General features: G+C 51.1%; 2 protein-coding genes across 3 annotated transcripts; one reads left to right on the plus strand and one right to left on the minus strand.

Moving 5' to 3' along the window:
* Positions 1 to 1,815: 1,815 nt before the first annotated feature.
* ZMAT2 (zinc finger matrin-type 2) lies at positions 1,816 to 12,162 on the minus strand. The gene is made up of 6 exons (XM_068959810.1): positions 12,029 to 12,162; positions 8,937 to 9,030; positions 8,306 to 8,429; positions 6,904 to 6,977; positions 4,231 to 4,376; positions 1,816 to 2,665 (listed from the first exon to the last, which is right to left on the minus strand). The coding sequence occupies exons 1-6, from the start codon at positions 12,044 to 12,046 to the stop codon at positions 2,522 to 2,524; spliced, it is 600 nt and encodes a 199-aa protein (XP_068815911.1). The 5' UTR covers positions 12,047 to 12,162; the 3' UTR covers positions 1,816 to 2,521.
* On the plus strand, positions 12,045 to 18,897 carry LOC104150470 (histidine--tRNA ligase, cytoplasmic). Of its 2 annotated transcripts, none has more exons than XM_068959801.1 (13): positions 12,045 to 12,308; positions 12,553 to 12,615; positions 12,728 to 12,847; positions 13,876 to 13,971; positions 14,795 to 14,920; positions 15,205 to 15,312; positions 15,502 to 15,600; positions 16,030 to 16,123; positions 16,365 to 16,492; positions 16,592 to 16,834; positions 17,641 to 17,757; positions 18,034 to 18,180; positions 18,629 to 18,897. In XM_068959801.1, the coding sequence occupies exons 1-13, from the start codon at positions 12,045 to 12,047 to the stop codon at positions 18,716 to 18,718; spliced, it is 1,695 nt and encodes a 564-aa protein (XP_068815902.1). In that variant the 3' UTR covers positions 18,719 to 18,897. The 2 variants fall into 2 exon arrangements, with proteins under 2 accessions (XP_068815902.1, XP_068815903.1); XM_068959802.1 differs by having other exon boundaries at positions 12,087 to 12,207.
* The last annotated feature ends 64 nt before the right edge of the window (positions 18,898 to 18,961 follow it).

The following is an 18,961-nucleotide window of genomic DNA, read 5'->3' on the forward strand; positions in this document are numbered from 1 at the left end:
ATATTATTTCCTCCCATGAAACCAGCTTTTCATCCTTGGCTAGAGGCAGCTCCCGCTGCTGGGAATCCAGCAAGAGCTTGTATCTCTGCTCCTGCACACGCCACTGCTCCCAGCAAGCAGCCAAGACAAAGAGCCGTGCTCCCCTAGAGAAAGCAGCCCCAGCACGGGGACTGGGCAGCGCACAGAAATGCTGGCACGCGTAGGCGGGTGCTTCAGCCCAGCGGATGCAGATGGCCTCAGGCTTGGGTTTAGGTAAAAAGCTTTTAGTGAAGGCTGGGGAAGAATCGTGTTAACGAAAGCCCTCTCCCACCTCGCTACACTGCGGAGCGATTTCCTCCTCCTTCTCGCCGACATGGCATAGAGAGCAATGGAGAGCACCAAGTAGAGACAGCGGGACTTCCAAAAGGTTCGGTTGGCCCTGAACAGGCTTGAGCCCAGCAACAGGAAGCTGCACAAGCCCTGCAGCCTCCCCCAGGGAAAGGAAAGGAGGGCATTCAGGAGCAGGGGAAGCTGTGCTGCCCCTTTCACACCTCTCCCTGTGGGTGTGCTGGGATCAAGAGAACCAAGGGATGCTCCACAGGGAAAACCAAGGCAGCAGCCGTTGACGCTGCTCCAAGGTCACAAACCAGGAAAGATGAAGAGCGCAAAGCAGCCTCTGCTAGCTCATCACGCATCTCTGCGGCATTAGCCAAACTGAATTAGTTCAGGCTACAGTGAGGGTCCGTTTGGCTGCAGAGTTGGTGCCTGGGGTAAAATGGCTGCTGCTAAATCTTGTCTGAAACATCCTAAACTTCTAATGTGCGTGAAACAGCGCCATGGCAGCATCCCTTCCCCACCCCGGAGGGCACAAAGGCACAAGCGTCTCCTCTCTCCCATTCAGCTGGAGCCATGTGCTGCAGTCTGAACAGCAGCAGGTACGTGGCTGGAATGAAAGTCGCCTTTCCAGCCCGCGTGCTGAGGGAGTGTTTGCCGAAGTCAAAGAATTGCTGAGTTGAAAGGGTCAAATCTCCAAGGACAGTTGTATCTGACTGGCTATACATCATTTCAATAGCATCTTCAATGGGGATTATAATCTGAATTGAAGTGGAAAGACCTGAGGCAATGAAGCTGTCAGCAGTCTAAGATTAAGGAATTAAAACAGCAGCAAAGCATTATAGGATTTGTTCTAGACATATTGGAAAGAGAAGGCTAAACACACTTCAGCCTTCCTCGGGTAGGAATCTTCATAAAGGTACAGAGAAGGGCAAGAACAAGAATCCCATCAGCATACACAAAAGAGCGAGAGGAGAAAGGGAGAGACAGAGCTATGAAAACTCAGCCACACAAAATGTAAATCCTAACTGGAGATGGAAATGAGTCACACAAGGTTTGACTGAGGTGAACAAAAGCAGCAATGATGGGGATTTAGGGAAGGGCAGAGGTGAAATGACACTGAAAGCCAGTAGACAGGAAAGAAATGGGCCTTAATATATTGGCTGGTAAATTCTGGAATCCAGTCCAGTCTGCTCTGGGATTCCCTAATGGAAACACAGGTCCCTGGTCCTGTCCTTCCCTCCCTCCCTTCCCCCTCCCAGTTTCTTACACACATCTTCAGCACTATTTCAGAAAGCAAAGAATGAGGGCAACCGCCTGTGCAGGGGAGCTGGCAGCTGAGTAAGTAGCTGCTGAGGGAGAGGGGACAAGCCCTGCCTTCGCCTCCCTCAAGTGCTCCAGAAGACCACCGCCAGCTTTGCATACCTCGGGAGATGTCAGCCACTCTTCACAGCAAGATGCAGAAGCTCTCAAAACAAAAAAGGAGTCGAACTCCCACCAAAGGACCAATTAAAACTAACAATTTATTTATTTTTGGCAAATTGCGCACACTTTTCTGCCATTCGCTCTATCCTAGATCAATCCTGGGGAGGAACTTCTCCCTTGGATTAAAGACACCATAGTTATGCCGCGAAACGCAAAGCAAACCAGGAACGTAAAACAGTCAATTCCTTGCTGATAAAATACACGGGAAAGTTTCGGAAACCCAGGCTCCAAGCAGCCTCCAGCTCTGCTCAGCACAAGCCATAAAGATTCAGGCTGTACAAATCAGCACCACTCACTGTGGCACATTTCCTTCGGTTACATGATCTCAAAAGAAACGGAATCACTCCCTGCATCTTGAACATACAGCCCCAGAACAACAATGTCCCTTTGCCAACTAGAATAATTCTGAGTGATGCTGTCTGTACAGAAGTGTAGTACTTTATTGACACAAAAACATACCCAGCAGAACATTTCCCTGCACGCACAAGGCCACAGAGCACAGTGACAAGTAGCCAGACCTAGGACACAGAAGGAGATGGGAAGCTAATGACAGGTGGAGCTTGTTCTGCAGCACAGGTAGAGAGCGTGGAATCACTTCTCAATTCCTCCAGCCAGCTTCTACTGGGAGATTTACATACAAGTCCTCAATCAAGTCTTTAAAGAGTTGCCCAGAATCCCCTGGTAAAAACAATCTGTTTCAAGAAAGAGGAGAGTCCAGAGCTGCTCAGTGATTCTTTTTGGTTGAACCAAAACCAGAGAAACCCATCACAGCTGCCATTTCATCGTCCTCTTCAAATGTCAAGTCTTCCTCTGCCCTCCTTTTCTTCTCTCGCTGCTTCTCCTTTTTGTAGGCTTTGGCCTTTTCCTCCTGCAGCAAGGAAAAGATAAGCAAATTAATTTGAACCTCCTTAGCCGACTAAGCTTTTGAGACCCTGGGCACTGCACAGTCATCCCAAGATCTACACAGCACCCAAGTTATATCTGAGGAAATAAAATAGCCAGAGGGAACCATGGCCTGCAGTCTCCCAGGAGGTCTCCCATTGTCTACAGACTCCCAAGAGTAAAGTCACACACAGCGGATGCAGCCAAAGAGAAGCGTCATGAAGTTGTCAGCTCCTGCTTCAGAACAAACGTCAGATGCTTCACCTGGAATCAACACTGAAGCGAGAAGGAGCCGTTTTTAAAGCACGAGGCGTTTCCCTTGTACCAATGCCCTGTTCCAACAATTGCAATGTCAAATGTCACTGCCTGATGCCTTTCAGAGTGGCAGAGTGACAGCTGCTTTCTGGAACAGAAGCTGAGCTTTGAGTGGCTTTGGGGGTTTTGGCATCAAAGAGCTTGCGCTGCTCTAGTCAAAGTGTTTCACTGTGCAAGGATCACAGGCTGTGGAACAGCGCCAGGCTTGCACTGGGTCACGTAGAAGCACAGCTTTGGCTCCCAACTTAGCAACTGCTCCCACTATCCCCATCACCGTTCACCACTCAGCATCTACAGAAGACAGCTATACCCCGGAGAAAGCTACACCACAAAGTTGCTGCTGATTTCTTTGCTGCCATACATTTATTGGCAGTAGCTTTTCAACTCACAGTGCACACTGCACCACCGGGGCATCTGTCTCTTACCTCCTCCAAATAGATTAGGCTCAGCAGCACCAAAGTCTGCTGGAGAACAAAGCACAGGGCTGCTCTTAGTGCTAGGACTCCAGCAGCATCCCTAACAGGGCATCTGGCTGTGCAGCAAAGCTCAGGGCTCAGACAGGGAGACTCAAACAGGCAGCAATTTTAATATTTGGCTTTTAAGTGACCGCTGGTCAAAAAGAAGTATCCACAGAAGCTCCCCACTCCCAGGATAACTTCGTCAGCTGGTTTTCCAATGCGCTCAATCTTCATTTCACATTACTGCCATTTAAGCCCAGGTTTGAGAGGGCTTTCATATCTTTCACTGCCTCCACACACATCTTGTAGCACAGCACACCCCTCAAAAGGCTCTTCCACGTGTTGGGAGGCCACATAGAGGCAACATGCCACATGGAGAAGGAACCCCAACAATCCCAAGGACCATGTCAAACTTTAGGATGACAGGTGACAAATATATGAATCTGCTCATCAGAGCACGTAAGTTCAAACACAAGGAATGGGAGATACAAAACAGGGTGCACTCTCAGGGCTGTGCTGCTCTCAGTGGGAGCCTGAAGTGTCAAAAGTTATTCTTGCACATAAAGAGGGAAAAGGATTTCCAGGGACACCAGCAGAGAATTTAAAAAACAAAACAAAGAAACAAACCAAAGAAACAAACTCAAAGCAGCATATCAGAAGATATGTTCTATCAAGAACAAGATTTCTGTTGAATTAGGAACTACAGCTGCTTTCTTTAGGCAATGCGTTTCTTGGGAGCCCACCGAGTCAGAAGTACACTGTCACTGCTTAGGCTCACCTCCTCACGGAGCTCTTTCATCCTCTCCTCAAAGTCATAGTCTTTCTGCTTCTCCTCCATCTTCTTCTTGTTCACCTCAAAGCGTTTTTTCACCTGGTCCAGCGTGGAACGCTCCACTCTCATGGACATGCCCAGATTCCTCTGGTCTAGAGAAACAGGAACGGAGCCAGCAACATTCTTAGCCTTTAAAGATCTGTGCGCAGCCTCTTCCCTGACTCCAATTTAAATACCTCAGCATGGCATCCTCTTACTGATTGCCATCCACCCCCTTAAAACAGCTTCTATTGCCGGACTAAACTCACACACAGGCTGTACATGGTCATTCATCTCAGAAGCTCAGTACTGCCAACCTGACCTAGCTGCATTGAATCTCAGTCCACAGGATCAGCAAACAACCACTGAGAGTGCAGGCAGCGATTTTGTTCCCCATGCTCCTGAGTGACAGAGCCCAGCCCAGCACTGTACAACCACCCAGCCTTCAGGGCATCTCTTTCCACACCACGTCTGGTTATGGACGTGCCAGGTCCCTCGGAGCCACCTTGGGGAGTATGACCTAGCAGTGCCTCCCCCACAGAGAGGCATACAGTTTCTGCCCTCCTTTGGTCCTATACTCCTAGATGGGCTGGAATTTCTCATGTGAGAGGGGATGGGCTTTAGAGGAACATCATAACCTAAACAGAGAGTGAATAGGGTGATCTGGATATTACTTCCAACAACAAGAAAGACCTGGCCCATTCTTTAAAGGTTCCCAATTTGGATGCTCCCCATCATCTTGTTGTTCTGGTACTCCATGAAATTTAATCCTGGACCAGGGAAAAAAGGGCCGGACTGTGGAAGAAAAAGGATCAGAATAAAACTGGCGAGCAACAGCTCTTCCCAGACATGGGAGAAAATAAGACAAGATGTCAATAGCTTTCTGTAAGAGATCCAGGTTATACAGGACATTTCTAGCCAAAGCAGAGACATGCAGTACTAAGACAGGCCTCTGATTCAGTGGCTATGTAGGGCAGATCCAAATTTTTTGAAAGCGCCACCTCCACCAATGTCTCCAATACGTTTTGCCCGGTGGATCCCCACATCCACCCCAAAAAGCCTGCTGACTCCAGTAGCTGCACAGGTTTGCCTCAGGGATGCAAGAGTACTACCAAGCTCAAACTATACACCAGAAACAAGTGAGAGTGCAGCAAGAACAAGAAGTTTTTAGCCAGCTTTACAGACCATATCAAAAGCTCCCAAACTCACTCTGTGAATCATTTTGTACCAAAGACTTCCCCATCAGCCACTTTCCAGCCCAAGCTCAACCATTCATCCCAGAACCATGCATGCAGATGTTCTAGGATTTCTGATTCCAGATTCTCTCACCCACACTTGTTGCTAATCTCCGAGCACCTCAGATAAGCACTTCAGTGTCATCTTCACATTCATATACAAGTACAGGGCTGTAATATTGCTTATTACCCCCAAGCTAAAAAAAATTTGCCCTCAGCTCCTCTTCTGCAGCTCCTGTTTCTCAAAGGTTCAAGCATCCAAGAAGCAGTCTCCCAGTGGAGAATGGGAAGTTGGGTATTCCTCAATACAAGGGGGTGCTTATGTCTGTATTACACATATTACTGCCTTTCTAAAAAGGGGTCAAACACAAGCTTACGCAGGCAGCTAAGTTCACCTTTGAGTCTGGAACAATATGCCAAGAGTGTGTTGATGTATCCTGTTGCTCCCTGGCTTTTTCCACATCCTCACTATCTGAACATGCCAAGGAGAAGCAGTGCCAGCTCCTTGGCAGAGTCCAGACTCATGAAACGAGAGTCAGCTCAATGAGGATACAGTCTTGTTTTGACCACGTTCCACTATAACCCTCTTTTTTAAGTTATATATAGTAAAGGAACAGGTTGATGAACTGGGATTTTTTTTTTTCTTCTGACTGTATCTTAAGCTAAGGTACATGTGCGATTACAGCAATGGAAAGAAGAACCAGAGATAGGTCTGGTTTACACTTTGCACTCTCAAAGTGTTTAATCCTATCCATGCATGAACACTCTTGAACAGCTGTACAGGACAATAACAGAACCGCACAGCAACTCTAGGGTCATCCTGCCCCACTCCTGTCTGTGCTCATCTTCAGCAAATATCAGTCTCCAACACTGTAAACTCTGCTCCGTATCCTAGAGCTCAGAGATCAGCTGGTTTTGAGCTTGATACTCAACTCTCCAAAGAGAAGCTTCTGATCCAGGAGGAAGCTAGGTCCCACACCTGTTTCCTATCTAAGAACCTCTTTAAAGTTTCAGTGTTGTAAGGAAATCTCTCTCCAGATGTTCAGAGGAGACATCAGGATTTGCTGACCCTGGGCTTCTCGCAGTGCAGACAATCTGAATAGGGAAAACACTTCCACCTAACCAGAGTAAAGAGATCACTATTCCTCCTGGGCTTATTCCACACAAATGGTCCAGTAGCATAGAGAAGTTGTCAGGAGTAAAAGGCAGCACTTTCACGGCTCTCACCAGCAAACATTACCTATGCCCCAATCTCCAAAGCACATTTTGGTACATGTGTCAGTCAGTGTTTGGCACTCAGCCACTGGCCAGTATGAAGGCCCAGGACACACATGAACAGCCTGGAGCATTGCAGCAACCCTCTGAGTCAACCAACCCTCCAACGACTCACAAAAGTTATCCTTACGTTTTTTGCCATTGATGTGATCCAAGAAGTTAATGGAGTCTTTCACCACGCAGTCGCACACGTTACAGTAATACCTGACAGGAGAGAAAAATATTAGCTCCACAGCATGGAACAAACCTTGCTTTACAGAACAACTATTTAAGAGCATCTGAAATGCAAAATCCACACCTCATTTGGACCATTTGGTGCTAACCTAGACTGCTGCTCTAGACTAAAATCAAATCAGATCAATGCCCAAAAGCCAAAATGCCTCATCAGCATTACAGAAGCAAGCACAACCCCAGCACTATAAACTGAATTTCCCTCTGCTCTAATCTGGTCTCAGAGTCACTGGAGCACCAGGCCTTCCTTTGGGACAAAGCTCCTTTATCCAGCACAAGAGGGAAGTTACTTTCATTGCAAAGAGCCTCAATGAAAGGAAGCGTGCAAGGCCATGCCCCATATTTACAGAGCCACCCGAGTTAAAATCGGAGTTTCCACTTCTGACCTTGATGTCTACACCACTGTGATGGAGGACAGAAGCCAAGACCCGAGCTGACCTATCACTACAGCAGCCGTGGTATCTACCCCTTCCAGTCGCAAGGAACAGGGCTGGATGGACCCTAAGACATCACAGGGCTCAGCTGCCTTCCTCCGAGGCAGGACTGGCCAGGCAGCCCAGGTTCCCACCTTGGCTCCTGACTACAGTCTACTCTCATCTGGCTGCGAGGTAAGTCCTCCCACCCTTATCACCTCTCAAAAGCGACTCCTAGCTTTAAACAGCAGCACTCCAATCCTCTTTAACAGCTATCGCTGCAAAAACCCAGCCAGAGCCTGCACTTCCATCCCTGGATGCTGTACAGGGCTGTGCATCTCCCTGGGCATTGCTGGCTACTGTGAGTCACTCACAGGCTTACTCTTATAATAGCACAACCTTAAAGCATTTTTTTTAGCCGCTCAAGGGCTTAGGATGAGCTAAGAATCCTTTCAGCATTTGGCCAAACACAATCAACACAAATAGCAACCAAATACCATTCCTAAGGACATGCCTCTGGCTGTTTCTCTCATTCCCAGCACAGAGATATCAAAATCACAGACCCAAATCAACAGCAGTTAGTCTCTTCCTGTGAGTAGGCCTCCTGGCTAACAAAACCGAAGCGGGCAGCAGAAATCTGTCTCAGTTGCATTTTCATAGGAGGACTAAGCAGCACTGATGTCAAGCAGCAACACTGGCAGGGGCTCTGCCTGCTGCATCTCTTCCATACACCATCCTAGAAGGTTCAATTTAGGTGTAATATTGCACAGTGCCATCTCACCACGCTCAAAAGCCAGCAGGAAATCACTGCCTGGTACTCCCTAACGGTTCACTGCTTTACCAGCATCCCCAGGTATTACCCACCCTGACACAAAGACCACAACCTACCCTCCCATCTCTGACTGAGGGGTAGTTTTGGTGATGACGATGGTCTTCCCCAGCTTCGATTCCAGGTCCACCTTATAGTCTCGGTGCCGCAGGAGTTCCCTTTTGACAGGCTGAGCTGGTTTGCCTACAACATAAGCAAAAAACCCAAGTTCTCATCAGGAAGGGTCAAGCTTTACATGCTGGATTTTGTGTTGCACTCAGTGAAGAGGGGCCCACCAAGAACCTGAGAAGTACATGATTCATACAGGAATCGCACATTGCACCCAAGAAAGGGTTCCATCTCCTCCTCATTGTGCAGGCCAGAATTAAGACTCTTATAAACAGAGCGATCAGTAAGGCATCTTCAGCTCTGATTTGGGTCATCCTCCGAGATTTTCCCATTTCCAGAGGCTGTTCGTTCTCTCTTCACAAAGAATATGCAGACAGAGGCAAAGGTTCCCAGTAATTGCTTTTGTAACAATTACATTCAATGGCAAGCACAAGAAAAAGGATCAGAGCAAGCCAATCTTGAATTGCTGCTATTTCCCTTTGGGACTTTACTTTCAGCTGCTCTCTCCCTCTCAAACTCAAAGGGTTTGGGTGACTAACTGCCAAATGAGCAAAGCTTGCCTGGAGTCAGTACGTTACTCACCATCTTTCTTTTCTCTCTCTTCTGTGAGCCGCTTCTCTGCAAGTTTCTCATATTCATCTTTGTCCCACTTTCGGCGGAAGTCCAAATTCTTAGTCTGAAAAGGAAATAAAGTGTATTAACATTTGTTATACACTTTAGCTAGCTATGAGGAGAGATGGAGGAAGAATCGGAATCATTTGGCCTGTGATGCCACAGCAATAAATTATGGACACTACATTATATTCCAAATTCCTCTGTTTTCATACCCAGAAACTAAGGATGTAGCTTAAGAGAATAATACTCCATATGCCTATATCTGTTTCTTCCAGAAGAATTTCAAAGTGCTGAGCAAAGTAATGAGTTTATCTTAATAGCTCCTGAGATGATCATCCATGATTTCTATTTGAATACCAGACACAAACAGGGATTTCAACTGTTTGGTCTAAGGGCTTGGAACCTGACAAAACACAACCTAGTCATTAGCCAATTATACCTACTTTTTCCAAAGTCAGTTAAATCTGAGCTCCAAAAAAATCACATGAGGAGGCCATGAAACATAATATTAGCTATAAAGAATTTGATTAAAATATATGCACAAGTCCAGAAGGATATATACACTTGCTCTGAAAGACATCAGCAATATGTGTTCATGTCATGAGAATCAAAGCACTGAGTTTGCTATTAAATCAAAGGAAGCAGTATTCTTCATGTGAGATACGCATACAAGCAAACCAGGAAAAGCCCTGAAAACCCCATTTTTCAAATCAGGATGCAGAGACAGCAGGAAGACAATTGTACCCAACTCACAGTAAACTGTCCCATGCCCATAACTCCCCCATTCCAAATTTCAGACAAGCAGGGAAAAGGAGAAACATCTCCAAGACAGACTGGCCCTTAACTAGCTTCCCAAAGCACCTGAAACTGGGAATGACAGGATATATTGCAGGAACAGAGGCAGAGTTCAGGTGAAGCTGGCAATGAAGATATAGAAAGACTATTCTTTCTGCAGATACCTCTGTCACCACCCGTCATATGTGGATTTTTATCTAGCCACCAACACCGAGGGCAACGTGGACCTGAGAGGAACCCCTCTTCCACCCACATTTATTTATTCACTAAACTGTCAGATTCTCTTCTTGATGTCTGCCTATCATAGGCACAAAGGCCACAAAGAAAAGCCCCAGCACCTGGTAAGAGTCAGGGCTTACAGCTCAGACACTTCTTTACTTTCTGAAGAGGGTAATTCTCAGATAATTAGAAAGTTGCATTTCACTTGGCATGGCAGAGGCAGCAACAGGTTCTCAATTTCATATTGAGAATGAGGATGGCTGTATTTTAAGCCACCTTGGGGGTGGGGGAAGGACCCACATACACCCACCACCTTCTCCAGTTTAGTCAAATCAAGAATCCAATCACAATCCAAAGAAAATAAATCCCATTTGAAGCTACAGCAGCAGCACAATCATTTAAGGTTTTCTCCTCTGGCAGTCCTTCAAATGGAACGAACAACTACTGATAAGAACAAAAATGCCTTAGAGAAGTGTAGAAAAATTCTCATTTATTCCCAGAGCTTCTTAAGCACTTTAAGTGTATCATAACAGGTTTTATTAGCTACCCTGAGCAAAGGAAAAAGGAATTATCATAGAGTGCAAATTAACGTTTCAGGGTGTTTTCTGGATTCTCCTGCATACTGGCATATTATCACAAATCAAAGCTGGCTGAAGCCCAGGGAGGAGGAAATTTACTTGCTGCTTCACCCTCCTGTTATAATAAAAGGAAAATAATCTTTCATACATCTTTTCCCAGTCTCCCTAAGCCAGACACAATGAAACAAATCGAATCCAACTGCGAGCTATCTCTGACAAGATCTAAGCTTATCCAAAGGAACTTTCCTTAATTGGTCCAGTGGAAGCAAGAGTGGCTGCAAGCCCCCAAATCTAACAACTGCTCAGGGTGACATACACTATTTCCCAAACAAGTAACAACAATTAAAAAAAGAAAAGTGCTCCAAAGCCTCCTGTTTGCTGCAGATGTAGGCAGTGAATGATCTTTTCAGTTTCAAAGCCTATACAAGAATTCAGTAGTCTCAAGACTGGCGCTAAGCAGGAGGAACACAACCACCAGCGGCTAAAAATAAAACACAGGCTCCAACTCTTTCCCCAGAAGACATCCTGTTTCTTGCCCTCTCTCAGCATTGCTCGCTTCTCAGCGAGTGCCTTCAAGTGACAAAAACATTTGCAAAGAAAGCAGAAAGACACAGCCTCTGGTGCTGTAGTGCTGACAGCTGTCTTGGGTATTACTGGAGCTATTTACGACAATCTGGCTCTCCAGTTTGGTTATACAAATAGCATCTACTTCACTCATCTGATCTCAACAGGCCCAACACCAAATCCTGCAGGCTCCGTACAGGCAGAAAGACCTCACTGCCACAATACACAGATCAAGCAATGCCAATAAAACAATCAAGTTAAGCAGGAGCCATCAGAGACTTGAGGACCACAATCACAGGAAGGAAGGTTTCCCTATGCAGGGTAGTCAGCAACAGGTAGCAATTTTGGCCAGTTGGGACACTGGCAACCATTCCCCAAAGAAACTGAAAAGGAGCTGGGCAGGACGAGAGGGGGAATGGACAGAGGGAGCTCCCTCCACACCTCATCTCCGAGCCCGGGAGAGCCTCTGCGATGGGCCAGTCTTCCCCAGGAGAGCGAAGGGGGGGGGGGGGTTTCTCCACACCCGGGTTGGGACAGGTGCAACTCTCTTCACGAAGCCTAGCAGAAAAAATGGCTCCCTGGCCCTAAGGGGGCTGAGGTGGCTTCCATCTCCCCCTTTCAGCCACGAAGGGATCGAGGCTTCTCAGCTCGCAGCCGGGGGCTCGGCGAGGGGGACAGTCGGGGACGGGGCCTCCCGCAGGCCTCGGCCCCGGGGGGACGCTCACCCCGCGGCCTGCCAGCAGGCCCCGAGCACGGCCCGCCTGCGCCGGGCGCCCCTTCCCCGCCTCCGCCGCCGCCCTGCACTCCAAGAACGGCCCCAGCCGGCGCGGCCCAGTCCCCGACGGGGCCCGGAGCCCACAGAGAGAAAGGGGAACGGATCACCGCTGCCTCGCCGCCACCTACCCCGCTGCCCGACGCCATGTTGAGGATGCAGGCGATCGGCGAACGGAAACTGTCGCGCTCTGTCCGCCTGGGTCGTAAAGCGAGGCAGTCCGCCCAAGTACCAAGGAGAGCCCGCCGCTTAGGCCTAGAGTGCCACGCGGAAGCGGCGCGGGGCCGGTCACGTCACGACGTCACGACAGGTCTAGCCTCAGCGTCTGTGGTTGGCTCTCCGGCCAGAGCGCCGCGTCTCTATGGTTGCCAAGAGCCGCGGGACGCTCTAGCTGTCCCATCGCCTGCTCTGGTGCACCGGAACTCTGTGATGCCGGGAGCGGCCCCGCGTGTCGGCCCGGGGGGGGCGCGCGCCCTGCGCTGAGAGCGGCGCGCGCCGCCGCGAGCCGGGCTCGCCGCGACCGGCCATGCTGCGGCTGCGCCCGCTGGCCGCGGCCGGGCGGCTGCGCCCCGCCGGGGGCCAGCTGAGAGCCGGCCCGGCCCGGCCGCCCCGTCCACCGGGGCCGCTCGCTGACCGCGGGCTCTTGTCCCGGCAGGTGCGGGCGGCGGCGGCGGGCTCGGCCGGCGGCAGGCGGGGCCCGGCTCTGAAGACGCCCAAGGTGACGGTGGGGCGAGGAAGCGGGGGCACCGGGGGGGGGGGGCTGGGGACGGAGGGCGGGAGCTAGCGGCGGTGGCGCCCCGGCGCTGAGGGCCGCTCTGCCCCCGGACCAGGGCACCCGCGACCACCTCCCCGCGCACATGGCGCTGCGCGACCGGCTCTTCGCCACCGTCGTGGCCTGCTTCAAGCGGCACGGGGCGGCCGCCATCGACACGCCCGCGCTGGAGCTCCGGGTGAGGGGGCGCCGGGGCCGGCAGGACCCCGCAGGGCTGTGGGCCCCCCGCCTCGCTTGGGGCCGGGGGAGGGGGGAAGGGGCGCCCCCCCCGCCTCGCTTGGGGAGGGGGGAAGGGGCGCGCCCCCCCCCCGCCTCGCTTGGGGAGGGGGGAAGGGGCGCGCCCCCCGCCTCGCTTGGGGAGGGGGGAAGGGGCGCCCCCCCCCCGCCTCGCTTGGGGAGGGGGGAAGGGGCGCGCCCCCCGCCTCGCTTGGGGAGGGGGGAAGGGGCGCCCCCCCCCCGCCTCGCTTGGGGAGGGGGGAAGGGGCGCCCCCCCCCCGCCTCGCTTGGGGAGGGGGGAAGGGGCGCCCCCCCCGCCTCGCTTGGGGAGGGGGGAAGGGGCGCCCCCCCCCGCCTCGCTTGGGGAGGGGGGAAGGGGCGCCCCCCCCCGCCTCGCTTGGGGAGGGGGGAAGGGGCGCCCCCCCCCCCGCCTCGCTTGGGGAGGGGGGAGGGAGAGCTGTGCCCCCTCTTGGCATGGGGAGCAGGGACATAGGGCAGGGAGGGTGTTGGGGCCAATGCGGTGGGGGAAGGAGGGGACTGTGGAAACACCCTAGGGCAAGGGGTTGGGGGGGGGAATATGTGCCCTGCCCCAAACACATGCTGCTCTGCTTGTGGGGCTGCAGCGCTTGATCCATGGGGCTGTGGGAGAGCTGGAGAACCCTTCCATCCCGTGCTGCTTCTGCGGAGCTTCCCTGTGCCTTGCCCCTGTTTGTTTGTGGGCCTGGGGGTACTGAGGGACCCCCGGATGGTGGCACGAGTCATGCAGTTCTTCCCTGCAGGGCCCAGCGATGGTTTTAGTGCTGAAAAACTTTGTGTGTTCCCCCCTCTTCCCCACCAAGGGACTCCTCACAGCAAGGTTGGGGCTGGAGTTCAAGCCAGCCAACCTGCTCAGGGGTTTGGGCTTTAGTGCCTGTTCTCCATCCTGGGGGCTCTGAGCTTCAGCTGTTGCTGCTCTGTGCCTCCCCTAATGACTGCCTTGCTTCTCCCTAGGAAACGTTGATGGGGAAGTATGGAGACAACTCAAAGCTCATCTATGAGCTGCAGGATCAGGGAGGAGAGCTGCTGGCCCTTCGCTATGACCTGACTGTATCCTGCCACAGCCCTGAGCACGTGGGGAGCGTGCAGCCCTTGTGGAGGGTACAGTGACAGGCTGTGGTCTCTGCCTAGGTTAAAGGCGTTAGCATGAGTCCTCCTTCCCCATGTAACGTTACCCTGACCGATCTACGAATCCCAGCTTCCTTCTGTATGGATGACCGAAACTCTTGACTCCTTCACTCTGACCAGTTGAGATCCCAAGCTGGTCTGACTCTGTGACTCCCACCTCTAACTGCCTCCCAGTCAGTCCAATATCTGCAACAAATCTGCTCTTTCTCCTGCGGTCTGTGGGTATGTACCAGTATCCCCCACAATATTGGTTTTACCTCTTCCTAGACATGGTCCCCACCTGTGTGGGCTCCTGTCCTCCCCTGCCACCTTTCCCATACCTCTGCAGAGCATTGGTGGTTGTTTTGAGAGCAAAAGTGATTGCTGCAGATATGAAAGAAGCATCCATCCTGGGCCTTCTCTATCACCACTTGTCTCCCCTAAAAGCTCTTTTCTCCAATATCTCCTGCACTATGTATTGAATTGTTTCTGTATCAGACCTTAAGAAAGCAAAATGACCCAGCGAAGGTCTGTGTTTGCAAGGTGTTGACATACTGCAGTTAATGAAAAGGAAATGAAATTGTTCCTGCATTAAAAGAGCTAAGCGTAGTTCATCATACACAGCATCAGCCCAGTCTGTGTTTTAGAGAGCTGTTGCCTGGTCTGGGAGCAGCCTGCGAAGTGACAGGAGGACAGGGGTGGCTTTGGGATTCGGTTGTCCGGCTCAGGGAATCTCTGGGTTCTGTCCTTAACCCTTTGGTCTCAGGTGCCCTTCGCTCGCTATTTGGCAATGAACAAAATCACCAACATTAAGCGCTACCACATCGCTAAGGTGTACAGGAGGGACAACCCGGCCACAACCAGGGGCCGCTACAGGGAATTCTACCAGTGCGTGAGTGTTGTAGCTGCTGTGCGAGGGGAGCTGGGCTGGTTCCTCTCAGGAACGTGGGAGGAGAGAGCTGGAGAGTGGTGAGAGGGGTGGTTACTTTCAGCTGCTGTGTGCTTATACGATGCTTTGTGCCCCATTGAGCTCTGCCTCTGGAGTAGAGGCCCTGCACAGCAGTCCTGAAGCTGGGCTCCTGCTGAAGTAGAAGGGGATGCTACATAGGAGGATGGGCTGGATTTCAGGAGCAGCCCAGCTATGCCAGGAATTTCTCTACCTTTTCCTGTCCCCAGGATTTTGACATTGCTGGCCAGTTCGATCCTATGATTCCTGATGCAGAATGCCTGAAAATAGTGCATGAGATCCTGAGTGAGTTGCAGCTTGGGGACTTTCTCATTAAGGTGAGATGAGAGCCGAGTGGAGCCTTCCCTCCCATCCCCCGCTCCAGTGTGCTGTGGGTTTGAGAGACCAGTGAAAAGGTACAAGGAGACTCCAACAGCTGTAGCTTCCAGCACCTCTTGGGCAGGGGCAAGGAGAAATTGCAGTGGGATGATCTCCCCTGGGCTGAGAATGCCTCTTCCTCCTCCCAGGTCAATGACCGACGCATTTTGAACGGTGTGTTTGCCATTTGTGGTGTCCCAGAGAGCAAGTTCATAACCACATGCTCTACCGTGGACAAACTGGACAAGGTAAGGGAGTTCTGGGGGTTCTCCTACCTGTGTCCAGTGCTTTATGGGATAGTAACAAATGCTTGGAAGTAGCCCTGAAGTTGCAAAATGTGCATTTTGCTCTTTGGGCAGGTCACTTCCAGTTTCGGGATGTTCAGCCTGGGCAGTGGTTTTGCTATTCCCATCAGAAAGAAGTATCACAGCAGTTAATTCAGTAGTGTTTGTAAGGGACTCTGAGAACTCTTGGGCTAGTAGCAGTGGCCAAGAATAAAGCCTGGCATTGTCAGTGATTTCCCTTAAGGATTCCTGTGACATAGGCACAGATCATTAGTGAGAATGCTTGCTGTGAAGCATCTGCTCTCCTCCCACACACGTTCTGAATCCATGGGCTGGTGGAGACCACGGATGAGGGCATTCTGCAGTGACTGATGCTCTTGTCTCCCCTCACAGATGTCGTGGGAGGATGTGAGGAGCGAGATGCTGGGAGAAAAGGGGCTCTCTCCTGAGGCTGCGAATCGCATTGGGGAATATGTCCAGCTCCACGGTGAGCGCTTTGCAGGGGGGATCCCTTCTCCCTCTCGGCTGAAAGCCCCCCCCTCCAGCCTGCTCGGTCATTGTCCCTACAAGCACTGCCACCCTCTTGCAGGCCAGGCAGGCAGGGGCCAGCGCACCCTGGGCAGGGGCAGAGGGTGCAAAGCAGCACCCGCGACCGACTGGGCCCACGGTTGCCAGTGCAGCTCTGTTGCTGGCTCCTGGCAGACCTCAAGCATGGCTTGTTCCCACAGGTGGCCTGGAGCTGATTGAGCAGCTCCTCCAGGACCCAAAGCTATCCCAGAATCAACTAGCCAAGGAGGGGTTGGGGGACATGAAGCTGCTGTTTGAGTACCTGACGCTGTTTGGCATCACAGGGAAGGTGAGGAGGTGCAGAGGCGGGGGAATGCTGCCATCGTGGCTAGGCAGCCCTGTGTGCCCCAGCTGCACCCGGTGACGGGACTCGGCTTGTGTCCTGCAGATCTCCTTCGACCTGAGCCTGGCGCGAGGCCTGGACTATTATACAGGGGTGATCTTTGAGGCCGTCCTGGTACAGCAGGAGAACAACCATGAGGAGGAGCCAGTCAGCGTTGGGAGTGTGGCTGGAGGTGGTCGCTACGATGGGCTGGTGGGGATGTTTGATCCCAAAGGACGGAGGGTGCCCTGTGTGGGAGTCAGCATTGGGATTGAGCGGATCTTCTCCATCATGGAGCAAAGAGTGAAGGTAAGTGCTGCAGGCAGTACTTAATATGGACAAGGCTCTCAGGAGCAATCACTTGTTACAGATGATGGAAAACGCATATCTCTGTGGTGCTCAAGAAATGGGCTTTGGGGAGAGGGCATTCATGTCTCAATGTCACTGGAAGACAGAGCCCTTTTCTGCAGCCCATTGTGTGGCAGTCATTTGGCATCTGAGAGCAGCGTTTCATAGCAGACACTAAGGAAGTGACAGAGATGGGCCCTGAGTTCTAGTCCTGGTTCTGTCTTTTGTTTTCTGTGTGGCTTGGCCCAAGTCACTTCACTCTTGTCTCTCCCCTGTGAAGTTTTTCCCCCAGGGGTTGTGAAATTATAAATTCAGTAACAGCTGTGAAACTCACTTTGTAATGAGTGCCATAGGAAGCCCTGTGAGGAAAGTAATCACTGTGCATTTAGTTCTGAGCTCGTGATTGATAGTAAATGAGGCCAAGGCAATGTGTTTATACATGAAGAATCAAAAGAAATATTGGAAAGTTGTCCAGGAGGAAGGCCAATGTCCCATGGAAACAGCAGCATACAATTAAATGATCTGTCAGAATGCAGACTCCCTGGGGGGGGGGAGGGGCTCATTAAACTTGGCCATGCAGTCTTAATTGTGGACCCTGTTAGCTTCTGAAAGTTTAGCCTTGCTCAGTAATATTCACTGAACAGTGATGATTTGCTTTTAAATATGCTTGTGTTAGCCAGCTGTTACAGTCCAAGGTGAGTTTGGATGATCCTGTTGCGATCTGCGGATTCCCTCAAAGCCAGTCATGAGTGCATCTGTCCTTGCAGGCCTCTGGGGAGAAGGTTCGTACGACCGAGACGCAAGTGCTGGTGGCTACACCTCAGAAACACTTACTTGGTGCTAGACTGAAGCTCATCTCTGAGCTGTGGGAAGCAGGCATCAAGGTAAAGTAGGGATGTTGGCTTGGCCCTGTTACATTAACTGCAGTCACAGGACAGAGATCAACCCCACTAGCTGTCTGTCTATTTAGATCTGGACCTATCTGAGATCTAGCAGGCAGAGAGGGGAAACAGCTGTGAGCACCACAGGCAACCAACCACTTGCTGCAGGAGTAATGAGGCAGTTTTCTGTGGGGTTTCGGTGCTGGGTATTTTGCTGCATGATCCATCAGAGCAAATTGTGCATTAATGATTCGTGCCACCTGTTCTACTCCCTTCTAGGCAGAGATGCTCTACAAGAAGGACCCTAAACTGCTGAAACAGCTGCAGTACTGTGAGGACACAGGGATTCCCCTCGTTGCCATCATAGGAGAGCAAGAGCTGACAGACCGAGTTGTCAAACTGCGAGATGTCACAACAAGAGAAGAGGTGAGAATACCCCTTTACACCAGGATTCAAAAGTGCTTCCAAAACCTAGAAATTGTCATTGAAAGGCTCCAGCTTTTCCCTTATTGATGGTGTTCCTTTGGGTAGCTGTATCACAGATCTGTTGAATGACTTCTCCAGAAAATCCTTGTCACAAACTGCATTGGGATGCACAGCAAGTCCCCAGGGCCAGGTCAAACTGTGCTCTACTCAGCAGCCTTAAATATATTTGTTCCCCCAAGAAGAGCGCAGCAATGAGCCCCTTCATTTTTCACTGTCCCTTCTTGGACAGCCTAAACTGTACTCTGAGGCAGGAGGCAAGACACTCTGAGTAGTGGGCCCCATTAAGCCGGGGGGATGGTTGGGAAGAGGCGGTCTCCTGATCAGCAGCACTGCTTTCCGCAGAACAGGTTCTGCCGCTGCTACCTCTTTCTTACTGTTTGCTTTGTAGGTCAATATCCCAAGAGAGAAGCTTGCTGATGAGATCAGAAGAAGGCTGGAGCCCTGCAGCCATGCTGTCCAGAGCTGCTTGACTCTGTGAACTGCTGTGTAACGGGAAACCCCCAGTGTCCTTAGCCATGAACTGCCCACTGAACTCTGGTCACCACCTGTTACCCTGAAGCTCATCTGCCTAGGCTAAGGCAGTGTTGAAATGGGGTATTTGTTTGGAAGGAGTAGACAGATTTTTAAAAGGCATGGACCATGCAATCACCATCTTAACCTTCTGGTTAACTATCTGAGGGGCAGGACCTGTTTGTGTGCTCCTAATATCACAGTACCAGTA

This window comes from Struthio camelus, chromosome 13, assembly GCF_040807025.1.
Source record: "Struthio camelus isolate bStrCam1 chromosome 13, bStrCam1.hap1, whole genome shotgun sequence".
In the NCBI taxonomy this organism is placed as follows: Eukaryota; Metazoa; Chordata; class Aves; order Struthioniformes; family Struthionidae; genus Struthio; species Struthio camelus.